Source organism: Lynx canadensis, chromosome X (assembly GCF_007474595.2).
Source record: "Lynx canadensis isolate LIC74 chromosome X, mLynCan4.pri.v2, whole genome shotgun sequence".
In the NCBI taxonomy this organism is placed as follows: domain Eukaryota; kingdom Metazoa; phylum Chordata; class Mammalia; order Carnivora; family Felidae; genus Lynx; species Lynx canadensis.
The window spans coordinates 32685603-32712660 of NC_044321.2; the positions used below are offsets into that span (position 1 = coordinate 32685603).

A 27058-nucleotide genomic window follows, 5' to 3' on the forward strand; every position below is an offset into this window, starting at 1 on the left:
AGGAAGCCCGTAACCACAGAAATCACCCTCTGGTAAGGGGCTTTGAGAGTTTTCATTGCTCACTTTAGTTATATCTGTGAGAGATTTGGAGCTTAAATTCCTTATTCAGTGGTGAAAAAGGCTGTTCACACATGGTGCAATTTTGAATTCACTTATTCATTCTTTATTCAACATACATGTATCAATTACCTGCTTCGTGCCAGTCACTGTGCTAGGTGCTGGTGATAAAAATCTGTAGGAAACAGTAGCTACACCTAGGAGATTGCACTAAACCAAAGATATCAAGTATTGCGATAAAGGCATGACTAGGTGGCTGTGAGATCCTAATAAAGGGGCAGTTCATTGAGCTTGGAAGAGTCTTGGAAGCATTTAGCACAACTGAGTGAATGTAATTGAATAAAGGCTGAGGAAAAGCATCACTGATGAGTTCACACTTTAACTGCACCTTGAAGAACAAGTAGGGTTTATCCAAGCAAAGACAAGAGGAAGACAGGGGACAGAGCAGCAAATGAGTTAGGACTCTGTGGCAAGAACCGTATGAGACTTAACAAATGACAGAACCAGAAAAGAAAGCGGAAAACATTTAGAGCAGCACTTCTCAAACTGTAATGGTCACACAAATCGCCTTAAAAATCTTGTTAAAATACAGATTCTGCTTTACTGGGTCTGAGGTGGAGCACTCCTTTTTTGGTTAAAGCTTATCTATTTTGAGAGGGGGGGAGAGAGAATCCCAAGCAGGCCCCACATTGTCAGTGCTGAGCCCGATGTGGGGCTCAGAGTCACAAACCGTGAGATCATGACCCTAGCCGAAACCAAGAGTTGGACACTTAACTGAGCCGCCCAGGTGCCCTTGAGCTGGAGCACTTCTAATAAATTCCCAGTCGGGGTCTGGGCTGCTGGTCCATGAGCCATGCAGAGCAGCCAGAGTTTAAAGATCTACTTGGCTGTGATGGGAGAGGAAGGTAAAGAGTCCTACTTAATATGCAGATTTCTGGGTAGCGTGATCTGGGTTGTTGGTCTCATGGGCTGTTAGAGGAAACATCAGAGGAGTTTTCAGGGAAATGGTTTGTTCTGTTTGTGGTTTTGTTGTTGTCCGTGGTGTCTGTTTTGAGGCACCTATAAGATATCTCGGAGGAGAAATCTAGTAGGCCCTTGGCTAGAAGGGGAACATAAAACCACAGTTCCTGAGGGGAAGAGAAAGATGTGGCAGTGAATGAAATTGAAAGGAGGCTGCAAGGAAAGCGAGAGGATGAGTAGGAGCAAACAGTGAGAAGTTTCCAGGAGGTGCGAGGAAACAACGTCCAGTGTTACAGGGAGATCAGGAAGGAACAAGGCCAGAATCCAGACTGCAAGAGGTTGAGGATTAAAGAGTGTTTTGATAAGAGATGACTCAAGAGGATTGACTGAAAAGTTCAAAGAGAGTGTAGTGGTAGAAAGAAGTGCAGGGGGAAGGAGGGGGTCCTTTCTCTCTCTCTGTCTCTCTCCCGCACCCAACTCTTTCTTCCCTGCCCTCCCTCCCTTGCTTTCTCTGTTTCCATGATTACAGAAATTTTGCAACATACAAAAAGATTGAGAAGATACTATAATGAACCTCCCTGTATCCATCACATAGTTTCAGCGATCATGCCAGTTTTTGCAGAGGAAGGATGGTTTTTTAGATGCAGCTGACTCAGGCATATTCATACACTCAAGGAAAAGAGCCAAGATAGAGGGAGCAGCTGGAAACTTGAGAAGAGAAAGATGATAACTGGAGCAAATTTTGGAGGAGGAGGCGAGTGGCGGAGTGCAGCACAGGTGGAGATCCTGGCTCCAGATAGTAGGAAAAGCACTTTGTCTACTGAGCTGAAAGCAAAAGAGCTAAAATCGACTACCCTCCAGAAATCTGGGTAAAATTCCAATTTCCAGAAGCTTACTGTGCTAACTCCCTCAGTTGCCCTCTGCCACTGTACCCCACATTCCTTCAGGCTGCCTCAGGTCCTTCCTCGAAGTCATTCACTAATGCTGGGGGAAATCTCTGTTCGGCCTAAACTGTCTTGCAAGTTGAGTCATTTTATTGAAGATCCAGTGTCCATGGAGAGTAGTCGCATCACAGAGAGCAGCCATTTAGTGGCTTCCATCTTGGGAGCAGCCTCCGTTAACTCTCCAGAGCAACAGAGAAACCATTCCGCTTGTCTCCCAAATAGAATTCAGTTCCCCTCCTAAGGGGAATCCTGGGGAATAAAATGTTCTAAAGCACTTAACATAGAAATTCAGTTTTTTGGGGCGCCTGGGTGGCGCAGTCGGTTAAGCGTCCGACTTCAGCCAGGTCACGATCTCGCGGTCCGGGAGTTCGAGCCCCGCGTCGGGCTCTGGGCTGATGGCTCAGAGCCTGGAGCCTGTTTCCGATTCTGTGTCTCCCTCTCTCTCTGCCCCTCCCCCGTTCATGCTCTGTCTCTTTCTGTCCCCAAAAATAAATAAACGTTGAAAAAAAAATTTAAAAAAAAAAAAAAAATGAAATTCAGTTTTTTGTGTGTCAAGTCAGGAAATGAGCAAATTTGTGCCTAATAACAATTTCTTTCTCTGTGAAATAGGAAAAGAGTCCATTTGGAAGGAGATTACTTGGCGGGAATTGAGTGGGAAGAAGCTTTAGAAGTGTGCCAAGAGTTTGGCATATTGCCACAGCCTTCTATTCAGCTTTGCCTAAAATGATGTCTTGCCCTCTGACAAAAGATGAGAACAGCAAAACGTGCCCCCTACACACACTCATAGGAAATGAGAATAGGATTATTAGGGGATGTTAGATTTCTATGAAATGCCACTTAAATGGGCGTGACTGCCAGCTGACCCCTTTTTGTTGACTGTGGGAAGATAAGGTTGGGAAATGGCACCAGGGAACTTTTCTTCATTTAAGTCTGAGTAAGTAAGTATTTGCATGTGCATCACCCTAGCCATTCATTAGATAACAGCTTAATTCTAAAGGTAGAAATGTGCATTCCAAGCATTCTGTACTACTAGCTTCTGTCTTCCAAGTGCATCTCTCTCTCTTCCTCGACCCCTTTCCTATCTGTGAAATTCTGCAGTGAGCAGTCAGCAGTGGGAGTGATGATCAAGGTCAGTGATTTCAAGACAGTGTCTTTGCATTCTCAGAAAGCTTCAGTGGGTGATTGCTACTGAGAGCCAATTGAGTAATGATTGGCCAATTCTCTTCATAGAGAAATAAGTATAATTTGGAAATAATTGACTTAACGAGAAAAATGGGTAAATGCTTAAAAAATTATTTGAGTCATTGCATTAATAAATAATTTACAGGACCAAAAATATAACAATATAAATACTGTATGTGTATGAAAACGCAATTTGCATTGTAATTATTTACACTTAGCTCATCTTCTGCATATGAAATATTTTTCTTACAGTGGAAAAAACATAAGCACTGAAAGAAAAGGATTCACTACCAGGTCCTTAGGGTGTAGAAATTTGTAAAAATATAAAATACATAAAACATAAAAATACATCGCCAGTATCTGCTGCTTTACAATGGTCCAGTGAATTAGCCTCTCAGGAAAAATAATTCAGTCCAATTTCTTTCTGGTCTACCCCTGGGATAGTGTTTCCATCTTTTAAGTTTGATTAGTAGATCACAGCCTTTCCAGTGAATGATTTTGATGATTTAAATCACTGCCAAAAGACTATGAAAAAAGTTGAGCCTCTGAGTAAAATTCAGCTTCTGCCGGGCATATAAGTACCGAGGCATCACAGCTTTTGCGTCCACCAAATATAGATGTTTTTTCCATCAATTCAGAACTTAAGGAAAAAAACCTTTATTCCTGTGCATTGTAAATTATGCATTTAGGTAGAGGCAATTATGTTTTGTGGACATTGCACCTTAAGGAGCAGGCACAGAAGGTATTATCTCAGTTTTATGGGTGGGAAAACAGAGCCCAAAGAGATTGTATTTCCCTAGTGTGGCCTGGCGGGATAAGACTAAAACCAGAGCCAGACTCTTGGTTCCTGACTCCAAGCCCTGCCTCCAGTCTCTTCTTGCTGCAATATTCGGAGGTGGTGCCAGCCTGTTAGTAAGTGATTATATTTCAGTTTTGACCATACAGTTTGTGTTCACGGATTGGCGGCACATTTCTGAGACCGTAGCTCACAGCCATAGTGTCACACTCTCGAACACGGTACCATGTCCCATTTAAATGAGCCACATCTTGTCTCCCCAAACTTCTGCTTTAGATAAACTGGATAAACCCATTAGCCATAGGTCATTTTAAGAAGTAGGCAACTAGAGGGACGCCTGGGTGGCTCAATCGGTTAAGCGTCTGACTTCAGCTCAGGTCATGATCTCACAGTTCCTGAGTTCTAGCCCTGCATTGGGTTCTGTGCTGCCAGCTCAGAGCCTGGAGCCTGCTTTGGACTCTGTGTCTCCCTCTCTCTCTGCCCTTCCCCTGCTCACACTCTCTCAAGAGTAAACATTTAAAAAAAGAAAAATAAATAGGCAGCTAGAGCTGAGAATTCTTGAGATACTAAGGCCTTTCAGCCCAAGACAAGATTCTCAGTAATGGGGAGGTTCTCATTTCTTTGGCAATCTTGCAGTCATATTCTTAAATGTAACTGAAGAGTAAAGAAAAATGAGCAATCTGTAGTCAGTGTATAAATGTAAAAGGTCCTGCAGATAGAGAGGAACTCACTGAGCAGTTTATTATTGAGTCTTTTCTGTTTGTGTACCTACTACTGGTATATGTTGAGAGGCATGAAGATGACACGTCAGACATGGTCATTCTCAACTCCTCAGGAGCTTATAAACTGATTGAGGAAACGAAGAACACCATGTAAAGGATTCTACATATCCAGGCAGAGCAAGATGGGGTTAGGAAGGTGTTTCAACTTGAGTTGAACCTGAAGCGGACCCTGAGACAAGGGTTTGAGTGCATGTGTTTTTGGAGGAGGGTGTAAGGAGCATGGGAGAAGGGAATGAGGCAAGGCAGGGCAGCCAGTAAAGGGAGGATTATCAGACAGCTGTCATCATGGGTGACTGGAAAGTAGCCCTGTGAGGAAACACTGGTGAATAGTATAGAACACATACCTCGGAGTTACTCTACGCAAGGGGTGGGGGAGCTAGGGTAGTTCTATTCCGGCTCTTACCGGATAGGCTAGAATTGGGTATTGAGGGCTCTCCAGGGAGCATTGATCCCCTGGCACTTAAGCGCCCCCAGCACTGGGGCAGAGCAGCCTCCACAGCCCTGGGAAAAGCCCTTAGGCACAGTGAACAGATAGAGCTGGAAGTCAGCCTGTGAACATAAAAGAGAAGGATCCAAGGAATATGGGTTAAGGAACTGACAAAAGTGTCTGTGACAGCAGGATTCTTGGTGCAGGTGAGACTCGTCAGTGCTCTTTCTCTCCTCTCCTCAGGTTTCTTCATGGTCCTATCCCTGTTGTCCATTGTGTATGGAGCCTTGCGCTGCAACATCCTGGCCATCAAGATCAAGTATGATGAATACGATGTCAAAGTGAAGCCTCTGGCCTATGTCTGTATCTTCCTCTGGAGGAGCTTTGAGATTGCCACTCGAGTCATTGTCCTGGTCCTCTTTACCTCCGTCCTGAAGGCCTGGGTGGTGATGGTTGTACTCATCAACTTCTTCAGCTTCTTCTTGTACCCCTGGATCCTCTTCTGGTGCAGTGGCTCCCCATTCCCCGAGAACATCGAGAAGGCCCTCAGTCGGGTGGGCACCACCATCGTACTGTGCTTTCTCACCTTACTGTATGCCGGTATCAATATGTTCTGCTGGTCAGCTGTGCAGCTGAAAATCAACAACCCGGACCTCATCAGCAAGTCCCAGAACTGGTACCGGCTACTGGTGTACTACATGCTGAGATTCATTGAGAATGCCTTCCTCCTCCTCATGTGGTATCTTTACAAGACTGACATCTACATGTACGTGTGCGCACCTCTGTTGATTCTGCAGTTGCTCATTGGGTACTGCACAGCCATCCTCTTCATGCTTGTGTTCTATCAGTTCTTCCACCCTTGCAAAAAGCTCTTTTCCTCCAGTGTCTCTGAAAGCTTTCAGGAGTGGGTAAAGTGTGTTTGCTGTGACTGTAGGCAGAAGAAAGCCCATGAGTCCGTAGGAAAAACAGATCTGAGGCCAACCGAAGACAGAGATGAGACACCTTCTAGCAGTAAAATAAGTTCTGTGCCCAGCCAGATCTTGAATGCTGACGAGCTCTGCTCTGCCTAACAGGACCTGAGTCTCTTGGGGTTCACACATACTGTTTTCTGGGTTGATCCCTGTTCTTCATACAAGTCATGAGCCCTGCACAGTTAACAAAGAGGGGGGTTAGCTCTCAACTCCTTGCAGGCTGCTCCCCTTTAGAGAGCTCTTGGACATGTGGAAACTATGGAGAGAATCCAGGGAAACCCCTGAGTGTTGGAGAGGCAGCCTAAGGTAGCACCATTGGTAGTTGACCTTGTTCCCCCAGGCATTACTGGCCTCTTTGCTATCTGAGTTGGGATGGCTAGCTCTGTCAGGTAGAATGAGGATAGGAGCTTTCTTGTTTTCTAGGTTTTGTTTTGAGCTGCTGGTGTAGGTGGCCTGTTCCATTTCCTCCGAGCATAGCTTTCACCCATGAGCTGTCCTCATGACCAGAAGGTTTTGTCATCAGCAATATCATACTTGTCCGAGTTTTCAGAGAGGGCTCTTCAGGTTTGCTTTTTGAATGGACAGAGGTTCCATTTTTATCTCATTAGGGCTCTTTGTACATAACCAGCTGTAGCCACCTTGGCGTGCTATCTCTAATTGATTCAAAAGTCTAGATTTGGAGACTATTCCCAAGGATCCATGGATGCAAAGAATTTGCGTGGAAACCCTAGAATTTTAGGAAAGTTTCATTCTTTCGAAGTGCTGAAGAAATTCTGGATTAAGAGGGTTGCTAAAACATCAAAATGATTGAGGCTTTTATAAGCAGAAATCTTACTTTCTCAGGATGGTTGAAGATAAATAATCCTGCTGGAAGATAGGTTTAAACCTCTTCAAGGTTCATTCCTGTCCTAACAATTCTGGGAAATTTCTAGTAGAATTTGCTAGGATTTGCCTTCTTAATGAAGAAGAAAATAAAATTCACACTCTTCTCTTTCCCCTCTTCCTTGCCTGTCAGAAGAATTTTAGACAAGAGTTACAGTGGCTGACTTAAATTTTTCTAGAGAACTCCACAGAAATCTTTCACCAAGTGCAGCTGTGTAGGGCACTTTAGTTTTCATTATTTGAAGGAAAAGGGTCTCCTCTCCCGAAGGTAGATATTGGCTTCACAAGTTTTTAAATTATAGGAAGAGATGAAATGACCAGAAGATCTTTGTCTTTACCTTAATGTATCTTGATTTGGCATGATTCTGAGTTATTTGAATGAGATCTCCAATTGTACGCTCCCATACTCTCCTGTCTCAGGTATAATTTCTCCTTTAATCTGGAACCGTATTTGTTCCATAAAAGGATAGTGTAGCATATCCTCAGTTGTCTTGGGGAAATGCCTGGATCTAGTGCCATTATCTTTACCGTAAAAACCTTGATGATGAACTATCTGGAAACAGGTGACCTGTCACTGACTAGGCTGGACATAGCAGGTCAGTCAGGGTTGATGGGTCTAAGGACCCCTGATGGCTGAACTTGCTGACCCATCCAGTTTCTAATAGGCAGTCTGTCAGGAGACAGGTTACAAATGGTGAGTTTGAGCAGGAATTATGATCAGAATGAGACAGGGATAGGAAGGTAGATTCTTCCAACCTTGGTTTGGAAGCCTGTCTCAAGAACTGTTACAAATCTGAGCCTTCGAATGCATTTTAAATCATTTTAATGTAGAAGATAGCTAAGCATCGTGAATGACCCCAAACCAAACTAATAGTGATGGTCTGTCAGACTCCTATAACCCAATTACAAGCCACATTTATAAGGACAAAGAGGTTTGGTAACGAAATCAGACATTTTGTCATCTTTAACCCTTCATATACAGATATTCCTGCTTTGGGGCATGTATGTCCATTCACTTTGGGGGAGAGAAAGCACTGGGGTTTTTTTTCTGTATGGTGAAAATTTAAGTCCTGGTGAGCTGAGAATTTTTGTTTTAAAATTATTTTTATCATACCTCCGAAATGGTAAAAATCATAGTTCAGACTACAGAACTAGGTTGCCCTAAAGACAGACAAATTCCCTCCCGTGCAGAGAGTTAAAATGTGTTTTTCATTATAATTCCATTTTTAAAACTCTCAGTGCTTTGTCTACTTAATTGCATGCCATAACTTGTCATGATAGCTGCTCCAACTGAACCACTATCATTTGGCTGAATGGAGGTGAAGTATTTCATTGAAATAAGATCATCCAAACACTTTTAGACTTTGTCTCTTCATTACTGGGGACAGCACAGTGTAGAGGTTGGAACCTCCCCGTCTAGCCCTGCAAGTTACTAAATTGCCGTATGCCTCAGTTTCTTCACCCACCCAATTTGGAAGATACATTTGCCCAGCCTACCTCACAAGGTTGTTGGAAAGATCAAATTAAATAATAGATGTGAAAATGCTGTGAAAATATTTTAAAGTGCCATGCATATTTAAGGAGTTGTTATTATAGTCATTCAAGTCCATAAACAGGTTATTATTATGTTTTTACTGTTAGAAAAGAAACAAGCAGTATCATCCACGTGAGCGGCTTGAGTGACTACATTGGCCTTTGACCTTATGGAAGGGCGAGTGTAAATGGTCTTTATTCTTAGAACTCAGCAGCTGCCCTCTCTCTTGGCGCCAGTTGCTCACAAAAATTAGCAGCCAAACACATGGTACTCAGAGGAGGAAGACCCATTGAAATCTGAGAAGTGCTTTTGCTGATCACGAGCTGATCATTTTTGTATCTTTCATCTTTCATGAAGGACCTAGTAGCTAGCGTCTTTTGACAATTGTCCTTTACAACTTGAATGCCTGATCCTGTTAGATTTTGGCTGAATGTGGGTTTCATCTTTTCAGCCTTGTAAATGGGAAAATAAACATCGAAATCGTCATATATAGCATTTCCTTGGAAACCACCTTCGAACATCAGTGCTGTGGTTCTGAGTGTCATGTGTCGCTACTTCAGTCGATAAACTGTGGATGTGAGCTTCTGCAGGCTGCTTCTCTGCAGCCATTGATGCTAATAAATATTGTTTATGTTTCTTCATATAATAAATTAATTTTTCAATTTCCCCTTGTGTTTCATTCCTTATACGGTCCTTTCATGGCTTTTTGATGTCAGGGATGATTTCAAAAACAGAAATTTGAAAATGGTGTTGTTGTGATGAATGACGGTTTCACAACCTCACCTGGAAATTCCTTCTGTAGCAAGGGGAATTTGAGAGTGCTAGGATTCTGACTTACAAGACACCAACGGCTCATGGAATTTTCTCTGTTTTATAAGAACTTACTCCTGTTGAAGCTGCACTGCTGGCTACGAAGATTCTGCTCAGCTGTCTGTTGATCGCTGTGTGTGATACAAAAAAAAGAGGCAATACAAATCTCTTCACGACAAACATAAATGGTATATGGATTCAGAAATCTAAAGGGGTGACTTGATATTAACATAAACAAGTAATCAAATGTAAATGACATTCCATGGCTGGAAGAAAAACTTGTCAGTTATTGAAGGGGTCATTTCAGAGCATGAGATAGACATGGATTCATGTGTATCTCGGTAATTCCTTTTCTTCTGAAGATAGCCTTGCAGTTTGGAAAGACGTAGCTATAGGATAAGTCTTTTGGAAGAGAGCTCTTGGCATTAAATCAACCCCTTGAGAAAACTGAATGTCAGCAAGCATAGTGTTTAAGTAGGTCAATCTAAAATTGCTTCATTTGGTGTTTGTAAATGTGTCATTTTGAAATGACTTCAAGCTAATAGAAAAGCCTCAAGAATACTGCAAGGAAGTACTTTACATCTTTCACCCAGGTTCACCTATTAGCATCTTGATGTGCTTGCTTCGTCATTCTCGCTTTCTCTCTTTTGCCATTTATTCTGAAATGCTTCAGTGTGTATTTCCTAACAGCCAAGGCATTTTCTCACATACCATGGTACAGTGACTGGATTTGGGAAATTTAACACGGATACAACACTGGTATCTAATCGAGCATACATATTCCATTTAACAACTGTGCCAGTCACTTCGTTTGTTTTCCAAAGCTTCCTCCACAATGTGTCTACTCAGTCCTCTTCTCTGAGGGTCTCTTGATTTAAAGTTATGAGTAAGTTTTACCTTCCCTCTGAACACTGGGAAAACTGCAGACTATGAAAAGCTATTTGAAGAAAACACACGCATTTATATCAGTACCGAGTAATAGCTTAAAACCATACATTTGGGTTGTTTACTGGTAAACTGGGTAATTTTTTTCAGGGGTGTCCATTTTAGGCAGCAAGTGTTGCTGCTTAATATGTGAGCCTGTAGTTCACTCCCTTCCCCCACCCCACTGTGAGAGTTCTGTTCTGCAGTTTTTAGGTGCATGTTTGTAAAGATTAGGAAGGAGATGAGGGAAATATATGTTATTCTTCTGTGGCCGTATTTCTCTGTGTGCTCTCCTTCCAGGAGACTATATTTATTCTCTATGAATATCTTTCCAAATGGGAAAGAGCTCAGAAATGTCAACTGTAATTAAATGAGTAACATTTTGGGATGCCTGGGTGGCTCGGTTGAGCGTCCGATTTCGGCTCGGGTCATGGTCTTGCAGTTCATGGGTTTGGGTCCCATGTTGGGCTCTGTGCTGACAGCTCAGAGCCTGGAGCCTGCTTCAGATTCTGTGTCTCCCTCTTTCTCTGCCCCTCTCCCCCGCTTATGCTCTGTTTCTCTCTCAAATAAACATTTAAAAAAAATATTTTTAAATGAGTAACATTTGGGGCCTTTTTTCCCCCCAGAAAAGGGCACTTCCCAATAACAGATGTTTGTACAGAGCTGGGAATTCAAAAACATCCCCAATCCGTTCGTTCCCAGCACACAATAAACCCTATCAGACTAGGCCCTTAACCTGTGTAAGAAGGTGTGTCTGTCGCAAAAGCCTGCCCGAGGGCATGCCCCACTCCTCCTTGTCACCCCCTTTTCATGGTTGTTTCTCTGGAAATGATTAGGCCAAGGACATCGAAAAACAGTGTTGGTTTAAGCAGCTTTTGGAAGCCAGAACACCTATGAGGAATAGATAGCAGTATGCAGCAGCATCGTTTTGCAGCAGGCCAGCAGAAAACATCCCACCTAGACTCCCCTGCAGCACACACCCCCATGCGATGTGATTTGCCTCCTCCCAAGGAGAGATTCATCCAGATAGATCTTGAGATTCTGCCTGTACTTCTGTTCCCTCCCTGCCTCCCATCCTGAATTAATTCTTTCTCCCTGAATGATGGGTTCCTGATTGAAACCTGATTAGCCTGCTTCCCAGAGCCCTGGGAATATCATCCTCCTTAGACATCTGCATTATGCATACTGGTTTAATTTCTTATCAGTCAGCTTCCTATTTTAATTAGCTAAACTTTACAGTTAATGAGTCAGGTTTTCAGGAGCGATAGCACTCAGGAAACAAAACAGGATTTAGAAAGTCTGTGTTGGAGTAGTGCTGTAAGACCATCCCTGCCAGCACCCAATGCAGAGGAGAATGGTTCTCTGGGGTCACCTTCTTGTTAACAAGGTGACTTGAAGTTGGGAATTTTTTAGAACAATGGTGCCCAGCAGTAGGGCTGCAGACCTCCAAGAATTGGACAGCCTCCTTTACACTAATGAGAGATGTTTGCGCATTAACTAGAGATGTCTGACACACACTTGTACGATTAATTTTCAAACCAGTAGGGATGCTGTTGTGAGTGATACAACAGGACCAATTAAATGTGTTGCTGTATTTCAAGTAACTTTGTCATTATCCTCTCCCCACCCCAGCCACTACCGTGAACAGGTATTAAAAATCCAAGGACTATCAGGTGGGGGTGACCTTAAAAGACCTCCTTTGAATTGGCAATGTTGGGAATTACTACCCTAGAAGGTTTGTTTTTTTTTTTCCTTTTTGCTCTGCTGGAATATTTTCTCAAGGGCGCTTATCTTTTCTTTTGAAAATGAGGGTAGTTCACATGCAAATCACTTGGCTTCTCTCATTTGCAGTTTGATTCAAGAGATGAGAAAATATTTTTATTTTTAAAATGTAATGTGAATGTTCTACCTTCAAAAAGTAAAGTATCCCCCTTTTACACAAAGTAGGTCATCAAGGTGAAATGCTTTTACACTTTCAAAGCGCTAATAAATGTGTATATTAACATAATAACCATCACAATAATGAAGTGATTTCTCTGCATTCTTCAATTCACCTCTCAATTCACCTCCTTGGCCTTATTAGGAATTATATCAAGGTGGTTTCAGCTACAGTTTGTGGAACACCTGATTAAAAGTGGCTTAAACTGGATTTTGCTATCTGACCTGACAAGAAGTTTGGAGAGAGGTGGTTCTGGATTCCAATGGGCCCAACAGCCTCAGGCCCCAGAGGCTTTCCAGCTGCCTTTCTGCCACCTTCAACCTGTTGCTTCATCTATATGCTTGTCTCCTTACAATTGCAAGATGGCAACCTGAGCTCCAGGCATCACATGTACACAACTGAATCCAAAATTAGGGGATTTCCCTTTGGTTACTTCTGTCGTTTCAGGAGAAAAATCTTTCCTAGAAGCCACGCAGCATACACAATAGAACTTCCCAAATTTCTTATTGGCTGGGGTTGAGTCACATCCCCACCTCTAAAACTGCCTCCAGGAGCGCCTGGGTGGCGCAGTCGGTTAAGCGTCCGACTTCAGCCAGGTCGCAGTCTCGCGGTCCGTGAGTTCGAGCCCCGCGTCAGGCTCTGGGCTGATGGCTCAGAGCCTGGAGCCTGTTTCCGATTCTGTGTCTCCCTCTCTCTCTGCCCCTCCCCCGTTCATGCTCTGTCTCTCTCTGTCCCAAAAATAAATAAACGTTGAAAAAAAATTTTTTTAAACTGCCTCTGGCAAGGAGAATGGAATTACCCTAGTTTCCTATGACTGCACAGCATTCACCCCTAGGGGCTAGCAAAGGGACCACCACCCATTAGCTCATGGGAGGAAGAATACCCCAGAAAATAGGGTTCTGCTAGCAATAACAAGTGGAGGAAATAGCCATTGGCTAGGCAACCTGTGGTGTCTTTTTAAAATTGAAGTATAATTAACATACAGCATTACATTAGTTTCAGGTGTACAACATATTGATTCAACAATTCCATACATTACTCAATACTTATCCCAGTAAGGGGAGTCACAGTCTGTCATCCTGCAATATTATTGGCTCTATTCCCTATGCTATACTTTTCATTTATGTGACTTTATTTTATAACTGGAAGTTTGTACCTCTGAATACCCTTGATTTCACCCATCCCCCCATCCACCTCCCTTCTGGCAATCACCAGTTTGTCCTCTGTATTTGAGAGCCTATTTTTGTTTGTTCAGTTGTTAGGTTTTTTGTTTTCCAAGTATAAGTGAAATCATATGGTATTTGTCTTTCTCTAATGTATTTCACTTAGCATAATACTTTCTAGCTCCATCCTTGTCACAAATGGCAAGATCTCATTCTTCTTTATTGCCAGGTAGTATTTCATTGTATATATGTACCACATCCTCTTTATCCATTCATCTATCAGTGGACACTGGGGTTGCTTCCATGTCTTGGCTGTTGTAAATAATGCTACAATATACATAGGGGTGCAAATATCTTAAAAAATTTTTTTAATGTTTATTTTTCTTTGAGAGAGAGGGAGAGAGCATGAGCAGGGGAGGAGCAGAGAGAGGGAGACACAGAATCCAAAGCAGCCTCCAGGCACTGAGCTGTTAGCACAGAGCCTGGCATGGGGCTCCAACTCAAGAACCACGAGATCATGACCTGAGCCGAAGTTTGACACAACCGACTGAGCCACCCAGACGCCCCTCTATTTTTAACTTTTGAGGAACCCTCATACTGTTTTTCACAGTGTTTGTACCAATTTGCAATTCCACTAACAGTGCACAAGTGTTCTTTTTTCTTCGCATCTCACCAATACTTGTTATTTCTTGTCTTTTTGATTCTAGCCATTCTGACAGGTATAAGGTAATATATTATTGTGGATTTGATTTGCATTTCCTGGATGATTAGTGACGTTCAGCATCTTTTCATATGTGTTGGCCACGTGTATGTCTTCTTTGGAAAAATGTCTATTCCGGTCCTTGCCCATTTTTTGATTGCATTTGTTTTGGTGTTGAGTTGTGTAAGTTCTCGTTGACATTTTTGAGAATAAAGACTGCTAAGCTGATGAACTGGGGAAGAATGCGAAAGCCCCCTATGCCCCCTTTCCAAAGAAAAATCCTGCACTTACCTCATCTCCTTTTGCATTGTATGTCCCTGGTAAAGAAGCTCTCTGGAAGAAGTCATATATTGAATAAATAGTAGCAATTCCAGTAACCCAGTTATTCTGTGAGAATGCGTACTAGTGGAGTTGTCTTAATGGCACAAGATTGAAATTGTGGAGCTGTGTGTGTCTAGAAGGAGCAGGAAGGAAAACTCTTCTCAGCTGTGGAGAATCAGGAATCCCAGAGGTTAGATAGGGAAAATCAGATATTCATTAGTTGCACGGATATTTAGAGTGCCCCTGTGTGCCAGATGCTGCACTAGGCACTAAGGGTAGACTGGTGAGCAAGAAACTACTCTGGTTTTCAGGACTCAGAGTCTATTTGAAGAGACAGATATCCAGCCTGGTGATTTCAATGCACAGAGGTAAGAGCTATAAGGGAGGTATACCTAGGAGGTCCTAGGGACAGAGATAAGGAGCCCGGATCTGGTCTTGGAAGTTCAGAGACAGTTCAAGGAGAAAGTGACATAAAACCTGAGACCAGAGGTGAATTTAGCCTGAAGTCTATAAAGTTTAAGCCTCAGGATCCCCAGTGAATGCTGGGAGTTGTAGCATGTTCCAGGCGGGAAGGAGAAGTCAGGCTGCAATTGGGAAGCACATCCACTAAGCATTTCTGCCACATTGTCTGAAGAGATCACAGAAGGAAGGGACCTGAATAAGTAATTTGCTGTGATTTCTTTTTCATTCTGAGTACTCTTTCATCTTGTACTGAATTTAGAATTCATATTTTTTAATCTTCTTTTTTTCAAAGCCTCTCCCCAGACTAAATTATCTGTTTCAAGTACCAAACACTTGGATCTACCCCTGCTTGAGATCTGAATCCTGAGAAGGTGTTTGCCTGATGAAGGCACTGGAAAGAATGTTCCTGGTAAAGGGGACAGCATGTAGAAAAGCCTGGAATTAGTACAAGGGACATTTATAACAGCAAACAGCCTGTAAGGTCAGTGTTGCTGAAGCACGGGAGAGAGGTGAGATTGGAGAGGTGATCAGGAGCCATACTGTGAGAGGGAGAAGAAATGATAGTGTCAGCGTGAGCCAGGCCTACACACGATCGCTTCTGTTCCTCACAACAATCCTATGCGACAGTTACTACAATTATTTCCATTTTGCAGAAGAGAAAGCTGACACTAGCAAGATAAAGGAACTTCCCTGTGAGATAGCACAGTAAACAGCAAGGTTGGGTGCCAAAGCCCACGTGTTTAATCAGTAGACTCTCCTGACTTCCTAAACGTTGCCCAATTTGCAGACGTGGTTAGGTCTGGCAGATGTCAGAGACCGAGGAAAGAAGCGAGCCTGGTGGCATTTCCCGGGGTGCCCTGGTATGGAGGCCCAAGAGCCCTTACTCAGTAGGGAGGAGCTGTTTCTGCCCAGGCATCAGGCTGGGGGCCGAGACAAGGCGCCCTCTATAGCTCCCAGCGCTGTAGCCATGCTCTGAAGAGCCGTGAGGAAGTCACTGGGCTCAAACCATGAGGGTCCCAGAGGAAAGAACTCTGGGGTGGAAATCCTATCTTCTACAACACTATTCGTGCCCAGGGCCACTCTCCTCTTTCCCTGGAAAAATTGAATAGGACTCACCTAGGGACAACTAATGAGGCAGAACACACATGAGCCTACAACCTGGTCGATCAAGTCTTATTTTTTTGTTCTTTGGAACCAGAAAAGTTGCCACCGTTTAAATAGATACATTAGAAAATTTTTTTTTCTTCAAGCTGACATTTTAGGAGGGAGACTAGTAAGTGCTCACACTGTGGAGGAAGACAGTTGGGTTCAGGGGTCATAGTTACATGGCATTTGATGGTGTCGGGCCAGGGAACAAGAAAGATTTCAATCCCTACACATACCATTCACCTCTTTCTTCAGAGTCCTCGAGGACGGTGTTCCCTGAGAGAGAAAAAAAGGAATGTGTTTTCTTATCTCCTCTAACCCTGATGCAGAACTCTAGTTAGCTGGTCTGACACATCTGGAGGGATCCTTTTCCCCACATTAGAAAGGTTTAAGTAGCTTCAGTGTTTAACAGCAAGCTATACGACTTACCCTATGTATTTCCTCTCACTGCCAATACTCAACTCTTGGAATTACAAAGACCAACAGGACGGAAAGCTCAATCACGTGGTCCAGAGGCCACATCTTTACCTGGAAAGGAGTTCATGTGCACTAACCCTGGTCCTGAAATCTGACCAAGCAGCTGTGGACATCTTGAATCAGGAGTTGCAGAAGGAGGCAGGGTGGACTTCAGCTGCCGGGTTCACATATCTCTAACACCGTGGATTACAGGGGAAGGGAAAAAAGATCCCAGTTCTCAGCCTGAATGGTGACCTCACTTGTTAGGTCTTGGAACTCCTTGGGATTGCTTTACATCCACACCTCTTACCTGAATTCATTCTCTACCTCCTCTGGGGAGCTGATCCTGAAGGACAGGAATGAGCAAGGTTTCTATTAGTTCCCAAAGAACTACTGAGGCAAGGCGGGACTCTGTACCTGACAGGGCTACCCGAGACTATAGGAGGAAACAAACATTCCATCCCCAGGGCTCTGATATCATCGACATGCTTCCAAAGGAAACTAAATTTTATGCTAAAATGTCATCTCCTTAGATAGTGTGCTTATTCAGCATCCAATACTAGTGACTGCCGTGATTTAAACCAGCATTGACCGGTACTGAGCACTTAAAATGTTCCTAGTCCAAATTGAGATATGTTGTAAGTGTAAAATACATCAGATTTCCAAGAGTCAGTACAAAAAAAAGAATGGAAAATATCTTATTAATAATTTTTATATTTTATTCCATGCCAAAATGATGATTTTTTTGGATATACGGGGCTAAATAAAATGTATTAAATTGATCTCACCTCCTTCTAGTTACTTTTTAAATGTGTCTATTATGAAGTTTAAAGTGTCATACGTGGCTGGCACTTGAGGTTCGTGTTCCATTAGCTATTTGTATAGATACATTGAAGACCTGCTTTTCTCTGAAGAACGCTAAGTACACCAGAAAAATGCCAGATCAGCCAGGTCTACACCTTGGATAACATGTTCCTCCCTTTGTGTGAGTAAAATTGTATTTATAGTAAAAACGGGTACTCCTCATTATTATTTCTGCATTCAAAGAGAGTGCCCTAAGCATTGGGGAAAATGTTATTCTTTATAGTGGTTCTCAAACTTGGCTGCCAGTTAGAATCACCATGTGTGTGGGGTGGGTGTGGGGGGTGGCTTTTAAAATTTCTGAAGTCAGGCTACACCCAGACTAATTAAATGGTGATGCCTGGGAGTGGGACCCGGATACCAGGGCTGGGTGTTTTGTTTTGTTTTGTTTTGTTTTGTTTTGTTTTGTTTTGTTTCTGTTCCCCGGGTGATTACAATGCACCTGGGCTCTCCAGCCTTCCAGAAATCTTGCTTTATAACCAGAGGTAGGTATCTGGGGCTTAACAACAGGTGAATCTTTAATCAGATATATGCGTCTAAAGGTATCAAAATCACTGGTTTCCCCATACTGTGCTCAGATGTCCAAATAAAATGTATCTTTGCAATAGGACGAATCTGAACTTCCTCGTGATTCCCGGTACCCATTTGGCACACACACAGACAAAATACCCACAAAACCTTGCTAAGCTTGGCATCTCTGCTAAATTAAAATCGCTTTGGACTAACTGGACATCTTAGACTTAAAATGTTCTGTCCTTCAGAATGCCTGCCCTGCCCTCCTCCTTTACTAAGATGGCAGTGCCCAAGTGTGTGGGAGAGAGACTGTGTGACCTCGCGGCAGAGAACCTAATGGACGGAGGCTAGTCCTGAGGCCAGGTCAGGCCAGTGTCAGTTCACACCTGTGTCCTACACGTTCTTCTGGAGTCTGCTGCTGAGGTCTGTAGCTGGCAGGGGTGAGAGGGGGAGGGGCTATCCTCTACTCGCTTCTTTGGCCTTCCTTGGCTCACTGTGAGCTGCAGACCTCAGAGCCCATACAATTCTCCCTCCTTTGGCCTTGGGGACTGGGCCGTTCCCTACATGGAAGAGGGCACATGGAAGGTTTTTGGCCTCAGCCTCATATCTTACCTCCTCTGGATGAGGCTGGGCTTCTGAATCCCTACAGCCACACGGCAGGGCTAGTCCCTGCCCTCTGTCTCACTGCACCTCTCCTCCTCCTTGGTAACACATGATCAGGTGGGGGCCCAGACAAACGTGCCTGCAAGAGTCACCAATGGGAAGAGAAGCAAAAACTCCTCAACCTAAACCTTTGTTGTTCTCTCAGTTGATTCACTATGCCCCTTCCCAGGCTTAGGTCCGGGGACTGCTGTCAGGATGCAGCAGGGCCCCTCTGCCCATAATCACCCAAGGGCCCACTGCCCACTTCCTCTCCCGCATAGCCTGGCCTTCTCTGGGGCAGCAAGTCTCCTGCTCTACACGCCCGGGGCCGAAAGAGCGTCCTCTCAGCTCTACAAGAGCCGTGTGGCCTCAGCCCTCTAGGATTTGCTCTGGATGTGCTCAGTGAGAGCCAAAGGAACTTAGAAAACCATTCTCTCTCATGACAAAGCCTGACTTTCATGATCATGTCTTCAACTCAAAAAATCTTTTTGCCGACTTCAAATGGAAATACTCTGCTTTCCTTTCTCCAATTCTAGCCCATAGTATACCCCTTAATCCCCACATCCCAGGCAGATGCTGCTGCCTCAGGCTGACTAAGGACAGGGTCTGCTGCACGGAATGCAAAAGGAAAAAGTCTGTTAATACGCAGTTTAAGATATGACTATCACTCTTATCACAATCACGTAGGAACAGTTTACTGAGTGCCAGGTCCTGTTCTGTGGACTTTACACGAATCATATCATCTTAATCCTGATGGCAGCTTAATGAGGAAACAGGCACAGAGAGGTTAAGTAACGTGCCCAAAGTCACACAGCTGGCCAAGTCAACCAGGGATTGGAATCTAGACTGGCTCCAGAGTCTGTGCTCTTAACCATCGGGCCCTTCCTTCCCTCCACGTAGCCCTTCCCCCTCTGCAGCTCTTCACTTCTTCCCTTGGGAGACACAAAAGTGACAAGCTGCCAGGAAGCATTCTTTTCATATAAGGAAACCCAAGCGGTGGCACTACTGACATGCCTTTTGGGAAGAGTTGGAGTTAAAAAATAAATAAACGCAGGAGGGAAGACGACTTCAATTGTGTTTACTATCAACCACTAAAGCCCCCTCCCCCCCCCAACAGTATTTCATCTGTCTCTGTGGAGTCCGAGTCCTCTGCTTCAGGCTCTTTTGAATTCCAGACACTTCAGGTAACCCAGAGTTGTTTATTATGCAACGCTCCCATCCCTCCTTCCTCGCTCACTCATTCCTGCTCCTTAAGTTCTGCTGCTCATCATGGATACTCTCCCCTGCACAATTTACAACACGTTCTGATGCGATTATATATTGCTTTCTGGTTGCGCCCTCCACGCGTGTTTTATTTCCCTACCTTGACTGGAACTCCTTGAGGGTGGATGGGCATCCTATATCAGACTTGTAGCCCTCGCGATACCTAGAGCAGTAGGAAGTGCGGAGGCGGGGCTCGGTAACTATTTGCGCAATGATTCGCTTGAGAAAAGATCAATTATCTCTGTGCCTTCATTATTATTTCAGCTCCTTTCCCTACTTGCTTACTCTTCAGATCTTCGAAAGTTGCCTGCAATCGCTGGGTTCCTGTATGTTTCAAATATATGCGTTGGGCTGTGTGCTGAACTGCCTGGGTTGGAATGTTAGCACTGACACTTCTTTCCTGAGCGACTTTGGGTTGGGTGTATTCACCCCTCTGAGTTTCGGTTTCCACAAATGTAAAATCAGGATACAATTGTATCCTGTGACATCCGGAGTAAATGAGCTAACACACATTCAGCACTTAGACTAGCGCCTGGCGTGGGGTAAATATTCAATAAATGTCAGCTATACAAAAATAGATGCGTTTTCTTCATTTACCTTTTTTAAAAGTTTACTTATTGTGAGAAAGAGAGAGAGAGAGAGAGAGAGCAGTGGAGGGGGCAGAGAGAGAGGGAGAGAATCTTAAGCAGGCTTCACTCCCAGCGCAGAGCCCTGCTCCATCTCACAACCTTGAGGTCATGACCTAAGCCAAAACCAAGAGTCAGCCACTTACCTACTGAACCACCCGGGTGCCCTCTTCATTTAAATTTTAATGTCACTTCTGCTACCCTCTGGTTTCTAGGCCCCAAGCACACATTTACACTCACATGGTGAAGCATGATATTGTAAATATTTTAAAGTTTTTATTCATTCACCCCTTTCCTTACATTTTTCAAATACGGGATTTCCACATGGGCTCCTCGACACTCACATTCGCCTTGGCCACCAGGTGGCGGCGTTTGTTCAGCCAGATAGGGAGCAATGGAAGTCCCCTTACACAGGAGCCCAGCCTGAGCTTAGCCTGCTGTTTCAGAAGTCGCACACGTTCTGGTTTGTCTCCCTCCACATCCTGTCATGGGCTGTTTCTTTCCTTCTGCTTCATTTCCTTTATACTGCTTGACCCACCTGTGTTATACATCTAACCACCTCCTCAAATATGCACCTTGTAGACTGTGGCCTGGCAGAGACACGGTTGAGGCTTGTATACCACCTAGCAAGGTGCCTACCAGAGATAATACTTTTAAAAAGAGCCGTTTTGAAAATTCTGGAAAATTCTATATGAAATCACCAAATATGAAATCACTAAAGGGGCAGGAACGACAAGTACTCAACTGGTCTCTCCACTCCAAACTCGTCACTCTATTCCCAGCCCCCAACAGGCTAAGATGACCAATTCTTATGTCTTATTGCCACCCTGACACTTACAATGACCTCAGAGTCCTTCTCAACACTGCTGTTCAGGAGGTTTCCAGTGAATAACAGGCCCGCAAGACAAACCCATATTTGCCATCCCAGGTAGGCCCAGTTTCTGAATTTGAGAGTGTAAATGTTCAGTTCCCAGGCATTACATCCTGCACTTAGCTGCTTCCCAGAGCCTCTGCCTAGACCTTTGCACCATTTCTGTTCCCCAGCGACAAAACATTAATAACGGCAGTTATCATCAATGGGCCCGTTCTTCCTGCAAGGCGTTAAGTGATTCACATGCATCATCTCATTTCATCTTCAAAACAGGGCTGCGAAGTAACAGTTACACGTGTGGAAACCATGGTTGAGGTTAAACAATTGGTCCAAGTCACACAGCCAGGATTTGGAAGAGCCGGAGTCGAGTCCAGGCCATCTGAAATTAAAACCCTTCCTCTTAACCTCCTACTCCCTTGAGGTCTTGCAGGACATCACATGTCCCTGCTTCAGCAGCCAAGAGTACAAGAGTGCCTGCCGTCACCCTTGTGCCCACCCCACACCCACACTCCCCAGATGTCACTCTCCCTCACCACCCTTGGCTGACAACTGCAGAAAAATCAGAGTTGGCAACTTGACCTGCCACTCCAGAAAGGCTGTGGTCCTTTAATCTAGGGTCTCATCTCCAGCAAGCTGGGAAAGAGCCCCCAGAATACCCAGAGGCAAGTTAATACAATGGCAACAGGTAGCTGGACATAGGGTGAGGGAGGCGACAGGATCTGCAGTGCTGAAGGAAGCTGAGTGAACTTGGAAATGGAGGGGAAACAAAGGGTGGCTTGCAAAGAGGCATGCTGATTCAGGGCTGAGGTTTGGCTTCTCTGAGTAATTCAGTAATTCGTCCACACCTTGGGGAAGGACTAGCTCCTGAAAGGGCCCATAAAGAAATAAAGAGATTATCCTCTGAGGGGCTGTTGACGTGAGGGACGGGGTCAGCTCTTTTGTAGCCTGGGTGCGATAGGTTGACAGACCATTTCTTGGACATGATGTTTTCTACAAAGACTGGTGACAGATTCCACATTCCTGCTGCTTTTGGTTGTATGCTGCATTTACGTACCCATTCTGGCGAAGAAGAGAGGAAGAAACAGATTGCCATGAGAGTTTGGGTTCTTTACATGGTTGATTTTATCAGCCTGAAAAATGGGGAGTCGTGGAAACTGTGCAAGGCTTGTTCTGAAGAGCCCACTAGCCTAGGGTTGCCATCCATATCTCTTATAACTTACATTCCAGAATTCTTCTACCTGTGGCTTCCACATTCATGGCCACAACGTTGGCCACCAAGGGAACTGAAAGTCCATTTAATGTTATTTTTAACTAACTTAGACTTTGAAACCCAAAGCCACATTTTTTTTTTAAAGGAGACCCTAGAATTGAATACAAAGGAAAATATAAAAGGGCATTGCACGTATCAAGGCAATTGTTCTTTGGGGAAAGTTTCATTTCCATTCTATACATTTATGAGTATACTGAGTCACAATATAAAATGTATTCTTATTGTGGCTGTGGTGAGAAGTGTTTGGAAATCTCTATTAACCCAATTCTCACCTGGGCAGAATGGAAAATCCTCCTTTTTTTCAGAGAAGGATAATATTTGTAATAGTCAAACACTGGATACAACTCAAACAGCCACCAACAGAAGAGAAAAATAAAGTGTGGCATAATACACATATACATATACAAAGGGAATTTTATATATACAATAAAGAAAATGAATGAACTATAGCTATATGTAACAAAATGGATGAGTCTTACTAATGTTATTTTGAACATAAAAACAAGAAGAAAAAAAATGCCTACTTTATGATTCAATTTTTTAAATGTTTATTTATTTTGAGAGAGAGAGGGGGAGAGCACAAGTGAGGGAGGGACAGAGAGAGAGAGAGAGAGACAGAGAGACAGAGAGAAAATCTCAAGCCGGCTATGTGCCGTCAGTGCAGAGTCCGAGTGGAACTTGAACCCACAAGCCAAGAGATCATGACCTAAGTCGGTATCAAGAGTCTGACACTTAACCGACTAAGCTACCCAGGAACCCCTATGATTCAAGTTATATGAAAAATTTTTAATATTTTATTCTTGAGAGAGAGAGAGAAACAGAGTGTGAGTGGGGGGAGGGGAGGAGAGAGAGGGAGACACAGAATCCAAAGCAGGCTCCAGGCTCTGATGCGTTAGCAAAGAGCCTGACGTGGGGCTCAAACCCATGAACTGTGAGACCGTGACCTGAGCCAGTCAGATGCCCAACTGACTGAGCTTCCCAGGCACCCCTGTTCACTTTAAAATTATTAGTTAAATTGTCCATTTACGGTATATGCACTTGAAGACGTGCATCTTTCATGATTTTTAGAGATTTTCCAAAAGTGATCAAATTGGTACCTTTAAAATGTACATTTTTATTAGTTGCTGTAAAACATCTGGTCAATGAAAGGTTCACAGAAGCGATTATACACTTAAATCATGCCAGGGGCTGTTAGTGTTGTCCAATGGAAGTTTCAATGATGATGGAAGTGGTTCTACATCTGGGCTCTCCGATGCAGAAACCACTAACTACATATAGCTACCGAGCACCTGAAATATGGTTAGTGCAGCTGAGAGATTCAATTTTAGATTTTATTTAAACTTAATTATTTTAAATCTAAAGACCCACATATGGCTAGTGGCTACTATGTTGGACAGCAGTGGTCTAGACCCATTTGCTTGGTATAATCAAAAGTACTAATGCTTTGTCTTTAGACCAACCTAAGTTTGAATCCTACCTCTGTTACTACCACCGTGACACTTTAGGTGAGGTACCTGGCTTTTCTAATCTTCAGCATAGTCATTTGTAGAATGGGGATGAGAAGTACTTCTTCTTTCGAGAGAGAAAGAAAGAGCAATCAGGGGAGCAGGGGAAGGGCAGAGGGAGAGAGAGCTAGAATTCTAAGCAGGCTCCAGGCTCTGAGCTGTCAGCACAGAGCCCACTGCAGGGCTTGAACTCATGAACCATGAGATCATGACCTAAGCCAAAATCCAGAGTCAGACGCTTAACCAACTGAGCCAGGCGTCCCGAGAAGAACTACTTCTTAATCTTCATATGAGCACCGTATTAAATTAGTGAATGCAGACCACCTATCACAGACCCTGCCAGTAATTGATGTTCAAGAAATGTTGTTTTCCTTCCCATCCCTATGTGGCCATCTTGAAATTGGGTGACCTTCAAATAAGGACTGGGTGAGAAAATTCAGATAATGCAATGTCCTTGACTTTTCATCTCTGACAGCAATCCCAAGCACCCACCGGCAGGGCAGTAGCATCATCATTGTAGCTTTTTCACAGAGCTGCTTCTATAGTTCAAACTCCAAAGAAATGTTTCTACCTACGTTGCCAAGAAGAAACATGTGTTCAAATGCCAGCCCAGCTCTTAAATATAGAGAGAGACCACCTGCTCCCGTGAATTGTTTTGTTTTGTTTTGTTTCATAGACTCAACAGTTTACCCATTTTATCTTTACAGAACAGGATGCATTATTTATTTCTTCCCTCAGCGAATAATTTTTCAGGGGTTTTCCCTTTTAGTATGAATATTATATATTATGCTACTATTATTACATATTATTGAAACTAAATTTAGAGACTTTTTTTTTCAACGTTTATTCATTTTTGAGAGACAGAGACAGAGCACAAGTGTGGGAGGAGGAGAGAGAGAAGGAGACACAGAATCTGATGCAGGGTCCAGGCTCTGAGCTGTCAGCACAGAGCCCGACGCGGGGCTTGAACCCATGAACCATGAGATCATGACCTGAGCCCAAATCGGATGCTTAACCGACTCAGCCACCCAGGCGCCCCTGAAACTAAATTGATATTGTCTCAACATTTTTTACTTTTGTGTGTTTCTAATGTGTCTTAACATATGACCAGAAGCCTTGACAAATTTGCAGTGTTTATTTTATTTTATTTTATTTTTGAGAGAGAGCCTGAACTGGGGAGAGACAGAGGGAGAGGGAGAGAGAGAGAATCTGAAGCAGGCTCCATACACAGAATGGAGCCCAACGCGGGGCTCGATCTCATGACTATGAGATCATGACCTGAGCCAAAATCAAGACTCGGACACATAACTGACTGAGTCCCCAAGGCACCCCAATCTGCAGTGTGTTAAAATGGAATTTTCATTTACAAATGAGATGGGATGAATTGTATTCCTCCCCAAATTCATTATGTTGAAGTCCTAACCCCCAGGACCTCAGAATGTGACTGTATCAAAACTTTATCAAGTCTTTAATGAAGCAGTTAAGTTAAAATGAAGCCACTAGGATGGGCCCCAATCCAATCTGACTGGTGTCCTTATAAGAAGAGATTAGAACACAGACACACACAGAGGGAAGAGCATGTGAAGACAAAGAAAATGGTGGCCATCTAGAAACGAAGGAGAGAGGCTTTAGAATGAAACTAACTCTGCTGAGACTTTGATCTTGGTCTTCCAGTCTCCAGAACTGTGAGATGATAAATTTCTGTTGTTTAAGCTCCTCAGTCTGTGGTGTTTCGTTATGGAGGCCTGATACATGATCCCTTCCTCCCATGAGGCTTCACAATTTATAGATACTCAGCCTGATATTTTTTATCAGATACCTCAATTCAATTGCTGCAGTTTATATTAAAATGTTCTGGTGGTTGAAATTGGTTGCACATTTCTATGTGAGCCAATAATATGAGGCAAGTCTTTAAAAAGGTAGCACAGTCGGTCTGAGATTGCACCATAGACATGCTGTCTTTAAAACATAGGCAGTCAAGAGGGTGCCTTGGTGACTTAGTCAGTTGAGAGTCCAACTCTTGATTTCAGCTCAGGTCATGATCCCCAGGATTGTGGGATTGAGTTCTGCATCAGTCTCCACACAGAGCATGGAGTCTGCTTGGGATTCTCTCTCTCTCTCTCTCTCTCTCTCTGTCTCTCTCTCTCTCTCTCTCTGTCTCTCTCTCTCTCTCTCTCTCTCACTCTCCCTCTTCCCCTATCCCCTGCTCACTCTCTGTCTAAAGTAAAATAAAATGAATATCTTAAAAAAAACATAGACAGTCAAGGTCACCCTTCATTCTTGACCAGTCACACAACACCTAGAACATTTTTCTCAATTTTGTGCACTACACTTATAAGGAAGGTAAAACTCATGCATTGTTGAGCATTGCACTGTGTGCATTTGTACCCTTCATTATCCCACCAACCCAGTGAGGTAGATATTAATATCCTTCCATTTTTTAGATGAGGAAGCTGAGACTAAGAGAGGTTAAATAGATTGACTAAAGTCATATAGCTTTAAGTAGGGAGTCTGGATTCAAACAAATTCTATGTAATTTCGTAAAACCCCTTTTCAACTAGAGGAGGGCCTTCATTCTGGGTGACTTCAGTGGACCCAGACCCTGCCTCACTCTTCCTTCACCTGCTCATTCAGAGATCTTCACCCCAACTCTGCTTCAGCCACCCTGTCCCATAGCCATGCTCTGAAACTGGTCATCTCTCGGAAGTATACCTGCTCTAAAGTTCCCATCCCAGACATGACCCCTTAGATCACTACTTCTGCTTCCCTCTCTTCCTCATTCCCTCACACCCAAGGTGATTGTCTCAACTTCATCAAAACCTTTGGTTTCTCTTTGATTCTTTGACTTTGCCTTCCTCCTGCATGTTCACTTCCTGGTGCTCTACCCATCTTCAATTCTACCATACATCACGTCAGCTATCTCTTGCATGTGTCCTCAACTCCCTCACACACTGTCCTTCTGTACTACCCATCAGGCAAAACCCAACCCTGATCACCTCAACCACCTTCTTCCTCTACACTTGCACATAAGTTGGTAAGGAGAGCTATGAA

General features: G+C 43.6%; 1 protein-coding gene across 4 annotated transcripts in view; it reads left to right on the top strand.

Moving 5' to 3' along the window:
- The window catches only part of XK (X-linked Kx blood group), an 85201-nt gene that overhangs the window by 47321 nt on the left and 10822 nt on the right, over nt 1-27058 (top strand). For 3 of the 4 annotated variants that reach the window (XM_030305729.1, XM_030305730.1, XM_030305731.1), the window contains one exon: nt 5392-9201. In XM_030305729.1, the coding sequence (XP_030161589.1) occupies nt 5392-6218 (827 nt within the window). In that variant the 3' untranslated portion in view covers nt 6219-9201. Of the gene's footprint in view, nt 1-5391; nt 9202-27058 lie in introns of those variants that run through there. The other variant, XM_030305732.1, reaches the window with a different exon arrangement.